The sequence below is a fragment of the Arvicola amphibius genome, chromosome 1 (genome assembly GCF_903992535.2).
Source record: "Arvicola amphibius chromosome 1, mArvAmp1.2, whole genome shotgun sequence".
Taxonomy (NCBI): Eukaryota; Metazoa; Chordata; class Mammalia; order Rodentia; family Cricetidae; genus Arvicola; species Arvicola amphibius.
The window spans coordinates 111,631,447-111,650,687 of record NC_052047.1 but is presented as its reverse complement, the minus strand read 5'-3'; the positions used below and the strand labels follow the sequence as shown (position 1 = coordinate 111,650,687).

At 41.1% G+C, this 19,241-nt stretch overlaps 1 protein-coding gene across 1 annotated transcript in view; it reads right to left on the bottom strand.

The window, feature by feature from the left end:
- The window catches only part of Znf143 (zinc finger protein 143), a 34,821-nt gene that overhangs the window by 11,246 nt on the left and 4,334 nt on the right, over positions 1-19,241 (bottom strand). Inside the window, 11 exon segments of the mRNA XM_038331251.1 lie at positions 1,485-1,610; positions 3,057-3,105; positions 3,107-3,133; positions 6,935-6,946; positions 6,948-7,055; positions 8,247-8,321; positions 10,545-10,741; positions 14,687-14,767; positions 15,418-15,501; positions 16,280-16,372; positions 16,868-16,982. Of these exon segments, the coding sequence (XP_038187179.1) occupies positions 1,485-1,610; positions 3,057-3,105; positions 3,107-3,133; positions 6,935-6,946; positions 6,948-7,055; positions 8,247-8,321; positions 10,545-10,741; positions 14,687-14,767; positions 15,418-15,501; positions 16,280-16,372; positions 16,868-16,982 (967 nt within the window).

Genomic DNA, 19,241 nt, shown 5'->3' with positions numbered 1-19,241 from the left:
CCCTGGAGAATGCTTCCTCCACTCCAAACTTGGGCTGACACAAGAAAACTGAATGTCATGCAACACTCATCAGTGACTGTGACTTTCCAAGCTATAATCATCAAGTGAGCATACCGAAAACTGAGCTGAGAAAAGCATAGACCAAAACGTCAGAGAAAAGATATAAGAAAAATAGAATAAGGACTAAGGTTCAGCAAGATGGCTCCATAAGTTCCATAAGTATAGATGCTTGTTGCCAAAACAAACTGCCTGAGTTGCATCCCTGGAACCTAAAGGATAGAAGAATAATCAATTCCTGAAAATGAGTCAGCCCGCATCGTGTGCTATGGTGCATACATATGCGCATATATATATACTTATATATGTATATATATATATGTATATATATATATATATAGTTACTTTTATATATAGCTATTAAAAATACATGGGACAAGTTAGCAGTGGTAGCTCACACCTGTAATTTCCAGAATGTGGGAAGCTGACACAGAATGACTGTCATCAATCTGAGGCAAGCCTGGGATACCATGTAGATATAGATATATACAAAAGTAAGTATAATACAACTTTATTTAAAAAAAATAATTAAGTTCAAACTATTATTTCTTATTTTATTTATTCTATAATACCACAAAGAAAAATAATTTCTGGGGTTGTGAGATGGCTCGGCAGGTGGTAGCTAAAACACCTGCCACCAACTTTACTAACAGCTTGACTTCTATCCCTGAGAACTACAGGGCAGAAAGTGAGAGCCAACCCCTGCAGGCTGTCTTCTAACCTCCACGTACACAGCGTAGTGCATGCACCCATATTGGTTTAACAGCAATTAAAAGAAAATAATTTGCTATTTCTTTAATCTAGTACCTCCCACAAAACACCTAAAATATCTAGTGAACATAGTATAGTTATTTATTTATATTATTTATTAGAGAGAATGTTTTTTTTTTCTTTTTTTGGTTTTCCAGGCAGGGTTTCTCTGTGTAGCCCTGGCTATCCTGGAACTAGTTCTATAGACCAGACTACTCTGTAACTCAGAGATCTGCCTGCCTCTGCCTCTGCCTCCACCTACTGGAACTACCATACTTGACATCGGATATTTCCTTTAGCAGCAGGAGAGGAATTCTTCACCTTAGGGTCTGTTTTCAACTCAGCTACTTATCAAATATGCAATCCAGGAAAATAAGCTTGTCGTTCAGGGAATTTCTGAAAGCTGAAAGGGCTGTGATCTAGGGCTACCATCGCATTTCTGGGACGCCACCTTGGAAAGAGGTACACATGCACAAACAGCAAACTGGATGGAATTTTAGGAGTTTCTAATTTTTTCACAGATACCATCCTCACCTCCACAGATTAAGAATTCCTGGTTTAGTCTAATAGTACTAGTTTGTAATTGATGCAGAAGCACCACAAATCCAACATCAGCCTGTGCTACAGTCACAAAAGCAATTCCTGGTCTAGCTGTGTTACTCTGTTTGTACTGGTACCTGTGTGGGTTCTGATGTGCTTCTGTAGATCTCCTGAAGTTTTGAAAGATTTTGTACAATTATCTTCTGAACACCGATATGGCTTTTCTCCAGTATGAGTTCTGAAATGACTTTTTAATCCATAACCTTTAAAAAAACAATTTAGAAGAAATTTAGTGCCAGGCAGTGGTGGCGCACACCTTTAATACCAGCACTCGGGAGCAGAGGCAGGAGGATCTATGTGAGTTTTAGGTCAGCCTGGTCAACAGAGTGAGTTCCAGGACAATCAGGGTTACTCAAAGAAATGTGGTCTCAAAAAAATAAAAAGAGAAAAATAAATTTAGAAATACAATACTCTTCAAACAAATATTAGATTAACTTATAGAAATATACAGCAAATAACCAGGATAAAATACTAGCCATATACAAGAGGATGACTATTAAAATACACGGGACAGTTAGGGGTGGTAGCCACACCTGCCAATCCCAGAATGTGGGAAGCTGACACAGGAGGACTGTCAACAATCTGAGGCAAGCCTGGGATACCACTTGAGATGATGCCTCAAAAAACAGAACAAATAGGGGCTGGAAAAATTGTTAGCAGTTAAGAGCACTGGCTGCTCTCCCAGAGGTCCCTGAGTTCAATTCTCAGCAACCACATGGTGGCTCACAATCATCTGTAATGAGATCCGGTGCCCTCTTATGGCCTGTAGGCATACAGAACACTGTATATATAATAATAAATAAATATTCAAAAACAAAAACTAATAAACTAATCAGAAAAACCTTAATGTTAAAAAAGGATGGATGGGGCTTGAGAGCCGGCTCAGTGATTCAAGGCACTTGTTGTTGTAGAGGATCTGGGCTGGAGTCCCAGCACCTCCATGACAGATGGCTCAGTTCTGTGGCTCTCTAGACCTGTACTAATTACATCTTAAGTCAGCATTTCATGGTGGAGTGGAGGTAGGGGAGGGATGGGCAGGGTCTTACTATGTAGCTTGGCTGGCCTGCACACACATTAGAAGGACCAGTCTGGGCTCAAACTCAGAAATCTGCCTGCCTCTGCCTCCTCAGTGCTGGGATTAAAATTGTCTACTGACATATTGACTTTTAACACACGGCTTTTACTTTTCATGGTAGAAGAAAATAGAGGATGAATGAGTAAACAGCAAGTAGTATGTGGTCAGAGCTAGATCTTTGGAGAAAAAATGGTAACACAGAGGAGGTCCAGAGCAGCAGGACAAGAGGCAGTTAGGAAAGACGACTGGAAGGGTTGAACAGACGGCTCAACAGTTCAGACTGCATACGGCAGAGGACAGAGGTTTGGGTTCCCAGCACCCACATCATGTGGCTCACAACTGCCTCTAACTCCAGTCCAGGGATCTAATCCCTCTTTTGGCTTATAGGGGCACCTGCACATACATGGTACACATAAATTCATGCAGGAACGCATATATACGAATATTTTAAAAAGTATAAAAGTAAAAACTGATCATGTGCTCTGTGGTTTCAGAAATCAGAAGGGGTTCTGCCTCTGGCCTGCCCTGGGCAATGCCCCATTGAACTGAGAAAGCAAAGAAAATATGTTTTTACCTGTCGCAAATGCTTTTCCCACAGCTGAATGCTCACACTGATAAGGCCGGTTCTCCCGTGTGTGAGCGCTCATGGACCTGTTATTAAACACAAACAAGATTTGTTTCCTTTACGTGTTCTATGAGTAAAATTGTTCTCAAGTTAAATATTACTTTTCCTCTACTTTGTTTATGCGTTTCCCCACTTCTTCTCCTTTTACAGTTACCTGGGCATTGAACCCCTGGACCTCGGATATGAGATGCAATAGCTATCACTGAGCTTTAATCACTATTTCCTATGTGTTATACTTTAAAAAAATAAACAAAACTTTCCACAAAAACTATACCCAGTACTTATCAATTGCACACCCATATTGTTACATAGAAACAAGGACTCTTAAAATAAGAAATGGTATCATTTGAGTTGCTTTTGGAAGTGGTCACTGGAAATCCTATGACCACACATGCATGATGAGAATGCAGAAGAGAGCCATGGCGGTGGTGGCGCAATGCCTTTAATCCAGCACTCGGGAGGCAGAGGCAGAGTGGCATCTCTGTGAGTTCGAGACCAGCCTGGTCTACAAGAGCTAGCTCCAGGACAGGCTCTAAGCTGCAGAGAAACCCTGTCTCGAAAAACCAAAAAGAAAAAAAAAAAGAGAGAATGAGGAAGAGAACATCAGGCTTCTCAATGCAAATGGCGGCATGCAACCTGTGCTAGAAAGTCATGCATCTCAAATCTAAAGCAAGGCTACACTACAGCCTAGAGGAGTGGTCTTGGGTACCCGTTTTTCTCTGTCTCTCTCTCCCCACCTACTTACATATCTATTCTCTCTATCTGAGTTGGGGTCTCATGCATTCCACGATGGTCTCACTCTACTTGTCTACTCTAAGTAGACAAGGATGACCTGTGCTCTTGATTTTTCCGAGTACTGGGATCACAGGTGTGCACCACCATGCCCAGTTTATGGGTGCTACAGATAGATCTTATTCATGCTAGTCAAGCACTGTTCTGTTGAGTGCAAAAGATGTGTTATATTTGTTTTATTATGTAAAGGTGTGTCACTATTTACCTTGCCTGCTTAAGGCATCTGATTGGTCTAATTAAAAGCTGAATGGTCAATACCAAGGGAAGAGGTATAGGCAGAACTTCCAGGCAGGGAGAGAAAACAGGAAGAGAAATTGAGGCTTGAGGAAGAAAGAAAAAAGATACAACAGGGAGATGCCAGGGCCAGCGAGTAGCCAGATACAAAGGAAGCAGAAAAGTAGGGCATAAAAGAAAGGTAAAAAGCCGCAAGGCAGGGGCTGGAGAGATGGCTCAGCAGTTAAGAGCCCTGCCTGCTGTTCCAGAGGTCCTGCGTTCAATTCCCAGCAACCACATGGTGGCTCACACCCATCTGTAGTAAGATCTGGTGCCCTCTTCAGGCCTGCAGAACACTGTATATATAATGAATAAATAAATCTTTAAAAAAAAAAGCCCCAAAGCAAAACATAGATGACTAGAAACAGGTTAAACTAAGTTAAAAGAGCTAGTGGGACAAGCTTAAGCTAAAGCCAAGCAGTCATAATTAATAATAAGTCTCTGTCTTTATTTGTTAGCTGGTTGGGAGCACAAAGAAAATTCTAACTACACTCTACTAACTGAGCTACAATCTCCAACTCTGTGCCTGCCTTTTTAAGCCTCAAGATCCTCTCTGTAAAGTGAAGTAAAATATGAGTACTTATGCTAATGCCCAACATGCACCGAACCTTTAATGGACTCATTCATTTTAGTGATTTATATGAACAGTATTAACTTATTTAATTTTCACATCATTTCTGTAAGACAATGATAAGTTATAGACAGGGTCTCATCAGTCCCATCCTGGATGCAGTGAGGATGACCTTAATCTTCTGAGGCACCCGTCTCCACCCCTTGAGCATTGATTAAGGGCATGTGCCACCATGACCAGTTTATGTGGGGCTGGAGAATAAACCCAGGACCCAGCAAGTACTCTAGTGAGCAAGTGACATTCCAGTCTGAGATAACCAGGTTTTTTTTTTTTTTTTTTTTTTTTTTTTTTTTTTTGAGACAGGGTTCTGGTTGTCCTGGGACTTTATTTATAGACCAGGTTGGCCTCAAAGTCATAGAAGTCTGCCTGGCTCTGCCTTCTGAGTGCTGGGTTTAAAGGTATGTGCCACCATTGCCAGTCAAACAGCTTTACAGATAAGGAAAATTAGGTACCAAGAGGTCACTTAACATGCCAAAGTCACATTGATAAGTACAAGATCACTGCTCTAAGACCACTGTTCCAAATACATACTTCTTTATACAAGGTAAGTAACTCATTAAATCTGAGCTGTTTGTTAAAAATCATGGCATAGTTTTTTGTGATTTGTTGCAATTAAAATAAAAATATTGAGGCTTGGTGTAATGAGAGGGCCAGGGAGCCAGACCAGAACCATGACAGATCCTGCTAGTAGCCCTCCCAGAGACTAGGCCTTAGTTGAGCAAGTAATTTTCAGGAAAACCACAACTCAAGAGCAACCAACCAGCAGGCACCCCACAGCCTTCTGCTAGCTCAACAGATGCCCCATAGAGTCTTGGTAGCTAAAGACAGATTTTCCTACCCTGTTGCTGGAAAGTCCTTAACCACTAGGGATACCCACTAATCTGCCCCCAGACTAATCTCTCCTCCCTGGAATTCCCCTAACCCAGCTTTAAAGGGGCCCAAGAGCCTCTCCTGTTGCCGCCATTTGCCAACCCAAAACGTTGGCAGTTTGGTTTTTTTTTTAATAAACACTCTTGCTGACTGCAAAGGTGACTAGTGGTCTTTTAGGGGACTTCTCACGGGCCCTGACAGTAGTAGCAAACACCTTAAAACTAGCCCTCCAGCAAATTAATATTGCTGGGTGTGGTGGCATATGCCTACAACCCCAGAAATTAGATGGTAGAGGAGGATGGATAGAACTTGAAGGTCAATCTGAGCTACACAGTGAGATGCTGTCTCAAAAAACCAAGGGCTGGAGACATAGGACAATGGTGGAACACTGGCCTAGCAAATGTAAAACCCTGAATTCTGTTTTTGTTTCGTTGTGGGGACAGGGTTTCTCTGTGTAAAACCACTAGCAATCCGGGAACTCACTTTGTAAACCTAGCTAGCCTTGAACTCACAGAGATCCACCTGCCTCTGCCGCACGAGGGCTGGGATTAAAGGTGTGCACCCCAACAGGCAAGATGCTGGATTCTTAGAGGAAAATAAATAAAAAGTGATGAGAATGCTTGGGTGAATATTTGTGAAGTGGGATAGTCTTTTCCTCCTTCCATGCTGAGGACTGAACCCACAGCCTGGACATAATAGACAACTGCTCTATCACTGAGCCACATCACCAACCGCAGGGTAAATTAACACCAACTGCTGCCAGATTGCACTGACTCACTGCCACTGTAGTGACAAAACAGGACTCTGGAAGCAGAAGTAGACAGATCTCTGTGAGTTCGAGGCCAGCCTGATCTACAGGGTGAGTTCAAAGACAGCCAGGGCTGTATAGAGAAACCCTATCTCAAAAGTGAAAAAAAAAAAAAAGAAAGAAAGAAATAAAGGAAGAAAGAAAGAAAGAAAGAAAGAAAGAAAGAAGAAAATTATTTAAGTTCCATAAATGAAATGTAGTAATTGTATTGAATTTAATATATAGTTTCTGCCAGGAAATATGCGGGAATTAGAGATACATAGATAAATCATCCAAGTTATCAGAGAACAGACATTTGCTGAGTTTGTCCATGTTCTTGTGTATCTTAGTGTGAGTGTGTGTCAGTAGTTTTTGAATGCGAGAGAATAGGGATGTCTAACATGTAACACGAATGACCATGCGACTAGTCAGTGCAGGCCATAGTGTGCTTGTGACTGGCTACTTCTCTCTTACCTTAAGATGATGAGGCCGTTGGTTAGAGTTTTCCACATCCATCGTATTTACACCGAAATGCCTTCTCTCCACTCTGCTGAGATTTAGGAGTTACTCTTGTAGCATGTCCTTGTAAGACAATCTAGAAAAAAATACAACTTACGTACCTACACAGAAATACAGTAGATGAAATTACTGTTTTCACAATAAACAGAAAGAGAAACTGGGAGGAAGAATTTAGACTCATGGATTCTCCAGGCAGACACTGAGAGGAAACAGGAGGTGCAAGATGGAAGAAAGAACACCACGTGGTAGAACGTACATGTCGTATTTTGTGAGCTGGCAGCCCAAAGAAAAATATGATTATAAAAACCATAAAACCACGTTATAAGCTATAAATCAGTATCATTCTGCTAGCTATTAATCTATATCATTTTGCTAAAGCCTAGCCCTTCAAACTACAAAGACTCACTCCATCCAAGGCTGAAGTCAGTGCTCTGGAACAGCCCAAAGGGGCACTCTCAGAGTACAGCTGGAGCTCAAGACCCTTTCCACCTAGAAACCCTCCAGGATGCATGTCACTGTTGTGACACATCCCAGAATTTAGGACACTGAGGCAGGAGGATCACGAGATTAAGGCTGAGTTATATAGTGAGAATCTACCTAAAATACCCAGAGTAAACAAAACTTCCATTGCACCTTACTATTTCCTGACACACTTCAGGGACCCATCTCAACAGCCATACTTGTTTGTTGTTGTCTAAAGGAAATGGAACCTTAAAACAATGATTAAATGTATTTTATTTCAAAAGCAATGACAAGAGGGTGTTAGGTTATTTGAATCCCTCATAAGAGATAGAATCCATGTGATCCTAATCTACACTTAGATTCAGCAGAGAGTCATTTTTCTGGATGCCACACCATAAAAATTTAAACAGCAGCACTTCCTTTAAGGTATTTCTTTGTAAGATGACGATTTCAGAAATTATGACACCAAGAGTTAGATCTTGCCTAGCAAGTATGAGCCCTAAGTTCAATCCTTAGTACTGCCAACAAAACAAAACAAACCCCCAAAATTCTAAAACCATAAAAATTGCAAATAACAACCAGAGGAGTCAAGTTCAATTACCAGCATGTCAGGCAGTTCATAAGCACCTTTAACTTCAACTCCAAAGAAACCACATACCCCTAAGCTACATGGGCACCAGTACTCATAGGTACCTGCACAGACATCTCCATGTGCACTACATACACACACACACACACACACACACACACACACAATTTAAAATAATAATTTAAAAAACCTTTAACACGACACAGCTCTACATACCTGCATTTTTTTCTCTTGCTCGTTTTCTCCAATCAGTCCTGAACTTGTTACACTTTCACTCCCATCAATGGACACCTAAAAGAATAAAAGAAAGCTTTAAAAGGCTTAATTTATTTATTTGTAGTGTTGGGGATTGAACCTAAGACCTCACACACATTAGACAAGCAATGTACAAAGGAGTCATACCTCCAGCCCCAGGTTTTATATTTTGATAATGGTTTAGGCTGGATAACATGCAGAGATTTCTCTGTGTAACAGTCCTAACTGTCCTGGAGCTAGCTCTTGTAGAGCAGGCTGGCCTCGAACTCACAGAGAACTGCCTGCCTCTGCCTCCTGAGTGCTGGGATTAAAGGTGTGCCCCACCACAGCCTGTCTTAAACTTTTTATTTTATGTGCACTGGTGTTTTGTCATGGATTTTGGGTCCCCTGAAACTACAGACAGATGTGAGCTACTATGTGGGTGCTGGGAATTGAACCGGATCCTCTGGAAAAGCAGTCAGTGTTCTTAACTGCCGAGTCATCTGTCCAGCCTCCTTCACTTTCTTGCTAATCTACAAATTTACTTCTGATTTCTACTCTATATATCCTTTATGGAACTCATCCCTTCACTTCTACTTCTTCTTCTTCTTTGTTGTGTGTGTGTGGTGTGTGTGTGTGTGTGTGTGTGTGTGTGTGTGTGTGTGTATCGAGACAGGGGTTTCTCTGAAGGTTTAGAGCCTGCCCTAGAACTAGCTCTTATAGACCAGGCTGCCCTCGAACTCACAGAGATTCACCTGCCTCGGTCTCCTGAGTGCTGGGATTAAAGGCATGCACCACCACCATGCCCGGCCTCCATGACTTCTTTTCTGCAAAGTCATCAACATTTATTTTTAAAGCTTACATCATTGTTGTTCGTCCTCAATTATTTTTTTAAAATTTTTAATTTTAAATTTGATTTTATGGGTATGTTACCTTTGTGTATTAGTATACCAACTGAACTGCAGTGCCTGGTGCTTGTGGAGGTCAGACGGGGGTTTTGGAGTCCCTAAAATTGGAATTTTGGATGGGTTTTAGGAGTCAAAACCGGAGTCACATGCAAGAGCAGTAAATAGTTTTTGGTTTGTTGGTTTATTTTTTTGTTGTTGGCTTTTGAGACAAAGTTTTTTCTCTGTGGAGTGCTGGCTGTCCTGGAATCCACTGTGTAGACCATGCTGGTCTCAAACTGGCCTACCTCTACCTCCCAAGTGCTGAGATTAAAGATGTGCATAACCATTGCCTAATACAACAAGTGTTCTTTTTTTTTTCTTTCAGTTTTTCAAGACATGGTTTTTCTGTGTAGCTTTGGAGTTCGTTCTGGAACTCATTCTGTAGACCAGGCTGGCCTCGAACTCAGAGATCTGCCTGCCTCTGCCTCTTAAGTACTGGGATTAAAGGTGTGTGCCACCACTGCCCGGCCACAACAAGTGTTCTTAACTGAGCCATCTTACCAGCCCTCTTTCTACATTTAATTGTTGTTGAGACAGGATCTCACTATGCAGCCCAAGTTTGTCTTTGAACCTGTGATCATCTATAAGCATGCACTATATTCCTGGCATTCACTTATTTGAAAATAAATGCTGAATTCTTTAGTACTGACACATATTTTTTTTTAAATTGCTAGCTGATGCTTTTGCTTTTTTTATTTTAAAATATTTTATTTATTATGTATACAGTATACTGTCTGTATGTCTGCAGGCCAGAAGAGGGCGCCAGATCTCATTTCAGATGGCTGTGAGTCACCACGTGGTTGCTGGGAATTGAACTCAGGACCTCAGGAGGAGCAGACAATGCTCTTAACCTCTGAGCCATCTCTCCAGCCTGCTTCTTTTTTAAAATAATTTTATTTTTATTTTATGTGCATTTGTGTCTTACCTAAAAGTATGTCTCTTTGAGGGTGTCAGATCTTGGAGTTTACAGATAGTTAGCAGTCTATGGGTGCTGGGGAATTGAACCGGGTCCTCTGGAAAGCAGTCAGTACCTTAACTGCTGAGTCTTCTCCCCAGTACTGCTTCTCTTTTTTGGTGGTGGTTTATCTGTTTGTTTTTGTGTTTGAGACATGGTCTCACTATCCCAGGCTGGCCTCCAACTTATTAGGTAGATGAGAATGACAATGCACTCCTGACCCTCTGCTCGACCTCTGAAGTGCTGGAACTGTAGGTGAGTGCTACCACATTGGTTTATGCTAGTGCTGACTTAGGGTTTGTGCACGTCAACAGCAAACACGGTAACAACTAAATACACTGTGGTCAGGATGGTACTGAAGTTGCAAAAATGCCATACCTTTGCTGCATACTGCTCCAAAGCACTAATGGTATCTGGATCAATTGTGGCATCCCCAGTGTGCAGGCCTGCCACTGTCCCATCAGCCTGAATTGCCAAGATGGTATCAGACTGTGGGACTTGCACTGCATGGTGGATGTAAGCTGTTGTGCCATCTTCCAGTTGAACTGCCTGAAGTGAGCTCTGGTCATAACTATCTGGGGGATGGGAAAAAGAGGCATTACATTAAAAGCATCACAGTAGTCCAACAACCCTCTCAGCTTTCCCTTATAGCTCATCTTCATTCCTCTGTGTCAGTCCCTAATCCATAAAAATGCTTTCTACCATGGACCCACAGTGGCTAAGACTGGGTTAAGATGTAGGTAGGTGATTTTTACTGTTCTTCCTGCCCCTCATTCTGATCTCTCCAGACTTACTCTTCCCCCCTACTGCAGACTGCCTACAGGAGTCCCTCTCTCCAACACCTCCCCTGGGGATTCGGCCTCTGGTCTCCCTAGCTCTTCATTCTTATTTTCTTATTTAAACTTATTCTTTCTCCTATGTGCAGGAGCCCCTCCTCCCATTCTTACCTTTACTCTCTAGAAACTCTGCCTCTTGGTGCAGGCCCTAGTCCCCCTTGCTCTTTCCCATGGCTGTATCAGCCTTTCTTCCTAGCCTATCTCCATTCCTTTGTGGCACTGGTCCACCCACAGAAGCACTCTCTACTAGGACCCCATCGCTACCACACTTGCATAGGACCCAGAGAGCGCAACAGCTACCAAAGAATGGAACACCCACCTAACAAAGACAAGACCAGATGTCCACACCAAAAACACCAGATGCCTAGATCCAGCACAAAAATACAAACAGCCAGAAGCCAGTAACATCTATTGCAACAGACCCCAAGAAATGCAATTTAGCTGAAGCACAAAACAAAAGACTTTGGCTAAGAGGTGGTAGCGCATGCCTTTAATCGGAGTACTTGGGAGCTGGGCGATGGTGGTGCATGCCTTTAATCCCAGCACTTGGAAGGCAGAGACAGGTGGATCTCTATGAGTTTGAGACCAGCCTGGTCTATAAAAGCTAGTTCCAGGACAGGCACCAAAGCTACAGAGAAACCTTGTCTCGGAAAAAAACAAAACAAAACAAAAAAGCCCCACAAAACCAGAGTACTTGGGTGACAGAGGCAAGTGGATCTCTATGAGTTCAAAACCAGCCTGGCCCACAGAGTGAATTCAAGATAGCCAGGGTTATACAGAGAAATCCTGTCTCGAAAACAAACAAACAAACAGACAAATAACAAAAAAATCAAAGACATCAAAACAGCAATTATGAATATTGTCAAGGACCTTAAAGAAGGTATGAATAAATGCCTTAATGAAGACTGTGAAAACACAACAGCTGAATGAAATAATGAAAACAGTTCAAGATATGAAAATACAAATAAAAATTTTAATAAATCATAGAGCTGGGCAGTGGCGGTAAACGCCTTTAATCCCAGCACTTGGAATGCAGAGGAAGGCTAATCTCTGAGTTCAAGGCCAGCCTGGTCTACAGAGCAAGTTTCAGGACAGCCAGGGCTACACAGAGAATTCCCTTGTCTCAAAGGGAAAAAAAGAAAAGAAAAAAAAAAACTTCCCCCCAATCTAAAGAAGGATGCACCTATAAGGTATAAGAAGCACACTGAACGTCGGGCGGTGGTGGTGTATGCCTTTAATCCCCGGCACTCGGGAATGGTAGAGGCAGGTGGATTTCTATTAGTTCGAGGCCAGCTGGTCTATAAGAGCTAATTCCAGGATAGGCCCCAAAGCTACAGAGAAACCCCTGTCTTGAAAATTCAAACCAACCAACCAAACAACAAAAAAGCACAATGAAACACCAAATAGGACGCAGAAAGAAATTCCCCATGTCACATAATAAAACACTAAACATACAGAACAAAGAATATTAAACCTGCAAGGGAAAAAAAGACCAAGTCAAATATAAAGGCAGGCCTATTAGACTAACACCCGAACTATGAGCTCTACAAGTCAAAGGGCCCGGCAGAGGCTCTACAAACTCTGTGAGACACAGGTGCCCCAGAACTACTATATCCAGGCAACACTACCAACCAAAATTGGAGAAAAAAATCCACAATAAAAATAAAAATTAATAATATCTATCAACCCAGTTTTAACAGAAGGCACAAGAAAGAAAGGTCAGCCAGAAAAGGGTTAACCACACCAAAGAAAACACAAGAATAAATAATTCTAGAAGAGCAAAAAGAAAAGAAGGGGGAAGCCCACACCAGAACAAAATAATAGGAACCAATTAACAATGCTTATTGATGATCCTCAGCATTTTATGGTCTCAAATCCTCAATTAAAAGGCACAATTAACAGACGAGATTAGAAAACAGGAGTAAGACAAAAAACACAAAAACAACAAACAAACAAACAAACAAAATACCAAGCTGGACTTAGTGGTGTAAAGGCAGAGGCAGGCAGATTTCTGTTTGAGGCCAGCCTGGTTGGTCTCTAAGTTTTCCCAGGACAGCCCAGAGCTACACAGAGAAATCTTGTCTCAAAAAAAACCCAAAACTAAACCAGAAAAGAAAGAAAGGAAAGAAGGAAAGGAAGGAAGGGAAGGGAGGGAGGGAGGGAGGGAAGGGAGGAAGGAAAACAGGATCCATCTTTTCCGCTACATCCAAGAAATATACTTTCACCATCAAAGTCAAACAAACATTGTTTCGGGGTAAATGGATGGATATTCCAAGCAATTAGACTAAGAAGCAAGCAGGTGTAGCCATCATTTAATAACAAAGGTAGACTCTAAACCAAAACTAACTGAAAAAGATAGGGAAGTATAGAAGGACAACTACTCATAAAGGAAAAAACCCACCACAAGACAATATTGCAATTGTAAACACTTCTGCACCAAATACACAGGTACCCAAGTTCATAAAAGAAACACTATGATACATACTGAACCCACAGAGAAATGCTGGCATTAAATGTTATATGTCAAACAGACCTAACAGAACACTCTACCTAAACACTTAAGAATACACTTTCTTCACAGCAGCCATGAAACTTTCTGCAAAATTATTCACGACACTGAACAGAGGCAAGTCTCAAAACACATAAGATAAGAAAATTGAAATAACTCCCTGCATTCTGACAATAATGGATTTAAAGCTGGATTATCAACAACAGAAACAGTAGAAAGTATAAATTCATGAAAACTGAGCAAACTCACTACTGAATGAAAAACAGGTCAAGACATATCAAGAAGAACATGAAAAACTTTTTAGATTGAATGAGATGAAAACACAACATATCCAATCTTATGGGACACAATGAAGGTAATTCTAAAAAGCAAATTCTACAGCACTAAGTGCCTACATAAAAAATTGGGAGAGTTCTCATAGTCTTCTTCCATCAGAAAGAAATGTGGTTTACAAAGGGCAAAGGAGCAGAGCTGAAGTGAAAGACTCTTCAAATCAAGGAACTAGTTGTGACACACACACAGACACAGAAGCATCATTTTATACTTAAAGGAGAAATAGAAATAAACTTTTTTTTTTTGTAGTTACTATGAGCATTGTACTACGCAATTTATTTACTTTGTTTGTAGTCTAGGCTGTCCTGGTTCCCACTATGGAGGCAACACTATGTTTAAAGGTAGTGATGTTCCTGTCTGCTGTTTTCCCAAACGCTCATATTACAGGCATAGGCTCCCATATCTATACTGACTATATGTCTTATACTCATTTAATCTGTACAGAAGTGTTGTGAGGCAGAGAATTCACCACCTCTATTGTATAGATAGGAACCTGAGGTCTGGGACATTAAAGTCACTTCCTTAGGAACATTTAAAAATAGGGGAGGGGGCTCAATATTTACTGATAACAGTTAACATTTAACCTAAAAGAATAACCATACTCATTTTGAGTACAAATAGAGAAACCAAAATTTGGACTCATGTCAGGTCCTGGTATTCAGTCTATGCTCTTTGCTGTGATAAGCTGTTCCTGGACAACTCAAACTGCCCACACGGTTCTGTCCTTAAATAACACCCCGACCAGCTGCTTTGGACTTCAAGTTGTTTCCCATGGAACAACACTCACAAGCCAAAGACAGTTCTTCTGCTGTTCCCACACCACTCCCACGGAACTATAGTACCTTTAGAAGTATGGTGGATAAACGCAGTCGTTCCGTCTTCTAGCTGCACGGCTTGCCCATCTTCCAGCCGCAAACTGTCCCCTGCTCAAGAGCAATGCTTACATTTAGACCTCATTTTCAGCGTGTTCCAGGGAACTCACACAGCAGCAGCAGAGTCAGACTAACACATCTACCTGCTTTAGGAGTCACTAGACACTTAGTAATCTCAGTAAAGCTGCTTTGAGAAACTTATTTCAAGGAAAAGGGCATTTCGAGACTTGTTTTAAGAATGTACTCCAGGGATGAGGAGAATTGAAAGAAGGAGAATAAAAGAAAATGAGCGACATGGGATTCAGCTCCAACATAGCCATATTTCCTTAGGATTGCTGTCTACCAATCTCCCGGGTTCAGCGCAGCAATGTCTCTGTCATTATCTTTTAGAGGAGTCTTGGTTAAGTTTGATCCTCAGTCTGGTATCTATTGACCTTTCTTCTGAAAAAGACTAGACATGAGACCAAATTTAGGTAGTAAGACAAGCTGGAGGCAGCAAATTCTGAAGTCTGAGAGTCAGGGCAGGTTTTTGTGTGCTTATTTATTTACTTATTTATTTATGGTCTCATTGTGTAACCCTGGATACCCTGCACTACAAAGACTAAGATGCCTCAAATTCACAGAGACCTGCCCGCCCACTCTGAGTGCTGGAATTAAAAGCATGTGCTACCATGCCTGGCTGTTGTGTCTTAAATACTTACTACTTTTAGGTATAGGGACATGTTGAACATAGGCAGCAGAACCATCTTCCAACTGAATGACCTGGCCATCAATGAGTCTCCCATCTAGAATAAAATATTCAAGCCCATAAATTAAAAGCAAAAAAATTAAAACTTTATACAATTTCAAAATAATATCAACTATAAAAACATACACTACTTAAGCTCATGTTCATCTTGGTTCTTCCCTCAATGTTCTGAGGCAATTCAATATCACATCCAGTGATCCTACAGAAAGCAGAAAATCCTCCCTCAGCCATCCTTCCTCCCTCCAATTTCCAATCAGATAAATTCAAGAGGAAGAGTGGCTCATCACAGTAAGCTACATGCATTGAACCTCTGTATTCTTCTCAGAGGCCATTTAGTACCAAAGACCCTGAGCACGGAGGAAGAGCTGAAACAGACACATCAGTGTATGTGATATTCAGTTGACACTCTCACCCCTGAGAGCTGTATATACCTTTTGTCCACGTACACATGGCAGTTTTTCATACAAAAAAGGAGTTTTCAGAACTGAGTTATTTCCTGAAGCAACTAAATGTCAATTCAGAGACAATGTCATTTTAAGAAAAACCAAATACATCTTTACATGTTTTGTAAACACACTGAATTACAACCTAGACTAAAAAGTAAAAAATGTCTTACTCTTCACCCCCTTCCCTTTTTAGTTCCCAGAATATCTTTCAAGCTATCTCCAAAGGGTAGCCAAAATGATCAAAGCAACCAACCATTCAAGCATCATATGCAATGGTAGCTAGTCCTTAGGAGGCTGGGATGGAGGTTTAGTGGGTGAGGATTCTGAGTCATCAGCGTTAACCAGCGGCCACATGTGATGGGCACATACCTTTAGAGTTGTGCTGTATGTAAGCAGTAGAGCCATCTGCAAGTGTTACAGCTTGCAAACTCACACCTTCCATATTCTCTAAATTGTCACCATCTATGAAAAAACAAAATTATTTTTCAGATAGCTACATATATGCATGCTAATGACATTAAATTATTTTCTATATAAATGAAAAACAAGGCAAAAGCAAGTTTGTTTAATTCTTTTTTTTTTTTTTTTTTTGGTTTTCGAGACAGGGTTTCTCTGCAGCTTTAAGAGCCTGTCCTGGAACTAGCCCTTGTAGACCAGGATGGTCTCGAACTCACAGAGATCCGCCTGCCTCTGCATCCCGAGTGCTGGGATTAAAGGCGTGCGCCACCACCGCCCGGCTAAGTTGTTTAATTCTTAAAGAGACTCAAGTAGAATCTTTTTATAGAATTTACAAAAATAATTATCTGGCCAAATTGAAAATGTCAGCGAGTGAGAGGGGTCTAGATATCATCAAGATACACTGGAAACATGTATGGGATTTTTTTCAAAAATTAAAAAAAAAGTTCATTAAACTACAACTTCCATGCTTCCTTGATCCTTTCTAGCAAGACTGCTTACCTGCCACGGTTACTGCCTCTGTCAGGCATAGGGTAACATGCTGAGCCTCCATTCCTCCTCCAGGAAATTCTGTCATTCCTTGAGAATCCCGATTTATTTGCGCTAACAACATTTTCTACCTTGAAGAAAAATATGAACACTTGAGAACAAGGGAAGATGCACACGAAATAAATCTAAGGTGGTAAAGGCACTCACTTTCAAGTTTGGTGACCTGAGTTTCATCCCCAGAATTCCCTTAGAGGAAAGAGAGAGCTGGCTTCTACAAGTCACCTACACACACACACACACACACACACACACACACACACACACACACACACACACACACCAGTGAGCACACTAAATACTCAAATGTAAAACCTTGGCCAGACATGGCAACACGTCTGTAATTCCAGCGCTCAGAAGGCAGAGGCAGGGGCTGGAGAGATGGCTCAGAGGTTAAGAGCATTGCCTGCTCTTCCAAAGGTCCTGAGTTCAATTCCCAGCAACCACATGGTGGCTCACAACCATCTGTAATGGGATCTGGTGCCCTCTTCTGGCCAGTGGGCATACACGCAGACAGAATATTGTATACATAATAAATAAATAAATAAATAAATAAATAAATAAATAAATAAATAGAAGGCAGAGGCAGCCTGGCACACAGTTAATTCTAGAACGGTCAGAGCTATGTAGTGAGACCCTATCTCAAAAAGCAAAACAAACAAAAACCCTTTTATTTGAAAAAAAGCTGTAAATAATACTTGTGAATCACACACACACACAAAAGTTAAAGATATGAATGGTACTTAACAGAAGATAAGAAAAAATTTCACTGAATATGCAGGGTAGGGCTATTAAAACTAACAAACATCTCTTAAAACTCCAGCAAGACATACTAATGGCATAGCTAAAGGGAACATCTACATAGCACAGTTTGGCAAATATGCCCAGGCTTGCTTTCTGCAATTCTGAGAAACTTATTGGTAGGGTGTTAAGTGTACACCTTTAACCACAGCACTCCAGAGGTAGGATCTCTGGAAAATCTGAGGCTAGTCTGATCTATATAGTTCTAGGCCAGCAAGGTGCTTACACCAGTGAGACCCCCTATCTCAAACAATAACATAAACCACACCCACCATCAAAATTACAGTGCCAAACTGCACTTAATTTCTCCCGTTTGCTACACTTCTCACCTCTCCTCCTCAAGTAGCTCAGGGGCCTTGTGTGAATGCTATAACTACCCACCCCCAATTCCTTAGCATCAGCATCCATCCATTTACCTGGATCCAAGAAAGTGTAATAAAGCACGCCAAATACCACTCATATGCCAGCTTATTACACTCTCCCTCGTCACAACTACTGTTTGTTTCAAGGCCAAGAACACTTCCTGAAGACTGAGGGTGTAACTCATTGTGTCAAGGACCCACTAAACCACACACACACCACACACACACACACACGGTGAGGGATCATACTTAATTTCTCATTATCTGCTAGTGTGTACCTTTAATTTTTTGTAAATCCTCTGTAGATACAGTGATCTTTAAATGAGCTGAAATTATTTCTAGAATCCTACCCAAAAGAAATAAAAACTACCTACCAAAGACTTCCTTTTTAAAAGATTTAGTTATTTCATGTGCATTGTTGTTTTGCCTACATGTATATCAGTGTGAGAATGTCAGATTCCCTGGAACTAGAGTTACAGACAAGCGGTGAACTGGGTTGCTGGGAAACAGAATCTAATACAAGCAAGATACCAAATACACAATAAAATAAATATAAAAATATTTTTAAAAAAGAAGGAAGCCAAAACAAAACAAAACAAAACAAAAAAAAAAAAAAAGGAGGCAGAGGTAGGGGAATCACTGCAAGTTAAAGACCAGCCTGGTCTACATAATGAGACTTTGCCTCTGGAGGTGGCTACTATCTCTAACTCCATATTTTTAATGAATTCTGGTGAAGCCCAAGATGAATTTTATCCAGCACCAGTCAGATCTGTAGGTCAAAATTAAGCTTAACTGTCAAAAGCCCCAGAGGTTACTGGTGGGAGCATGTGTTGAAGATTCAGGGCCCGAACCCTGATGCCCAATATAGGTTATGGAAGCCACAAGCACACAAGCACATGCTGGTTTCTGATATGCAACCAACTTTACTGTGCTGAAACCTGGGACAACGTTTCCTCCTCAAAGCCATCCTGGAAAGAGTGGCCTGGCTGGTCACCAGTTTCAACAGCAGAAGAAATGAACAGACAATTCACATGTACATTTCATTTCCTTCATACTTAAATAAAACCACAAAAAAAGGGAAGGAAAAAGAAAGAATAAATTAGAATATCCCTTGTCTTTTTAATGAAGCCTTTTGTGGTGCTGGGGAAGAATCTTATACAAAATGC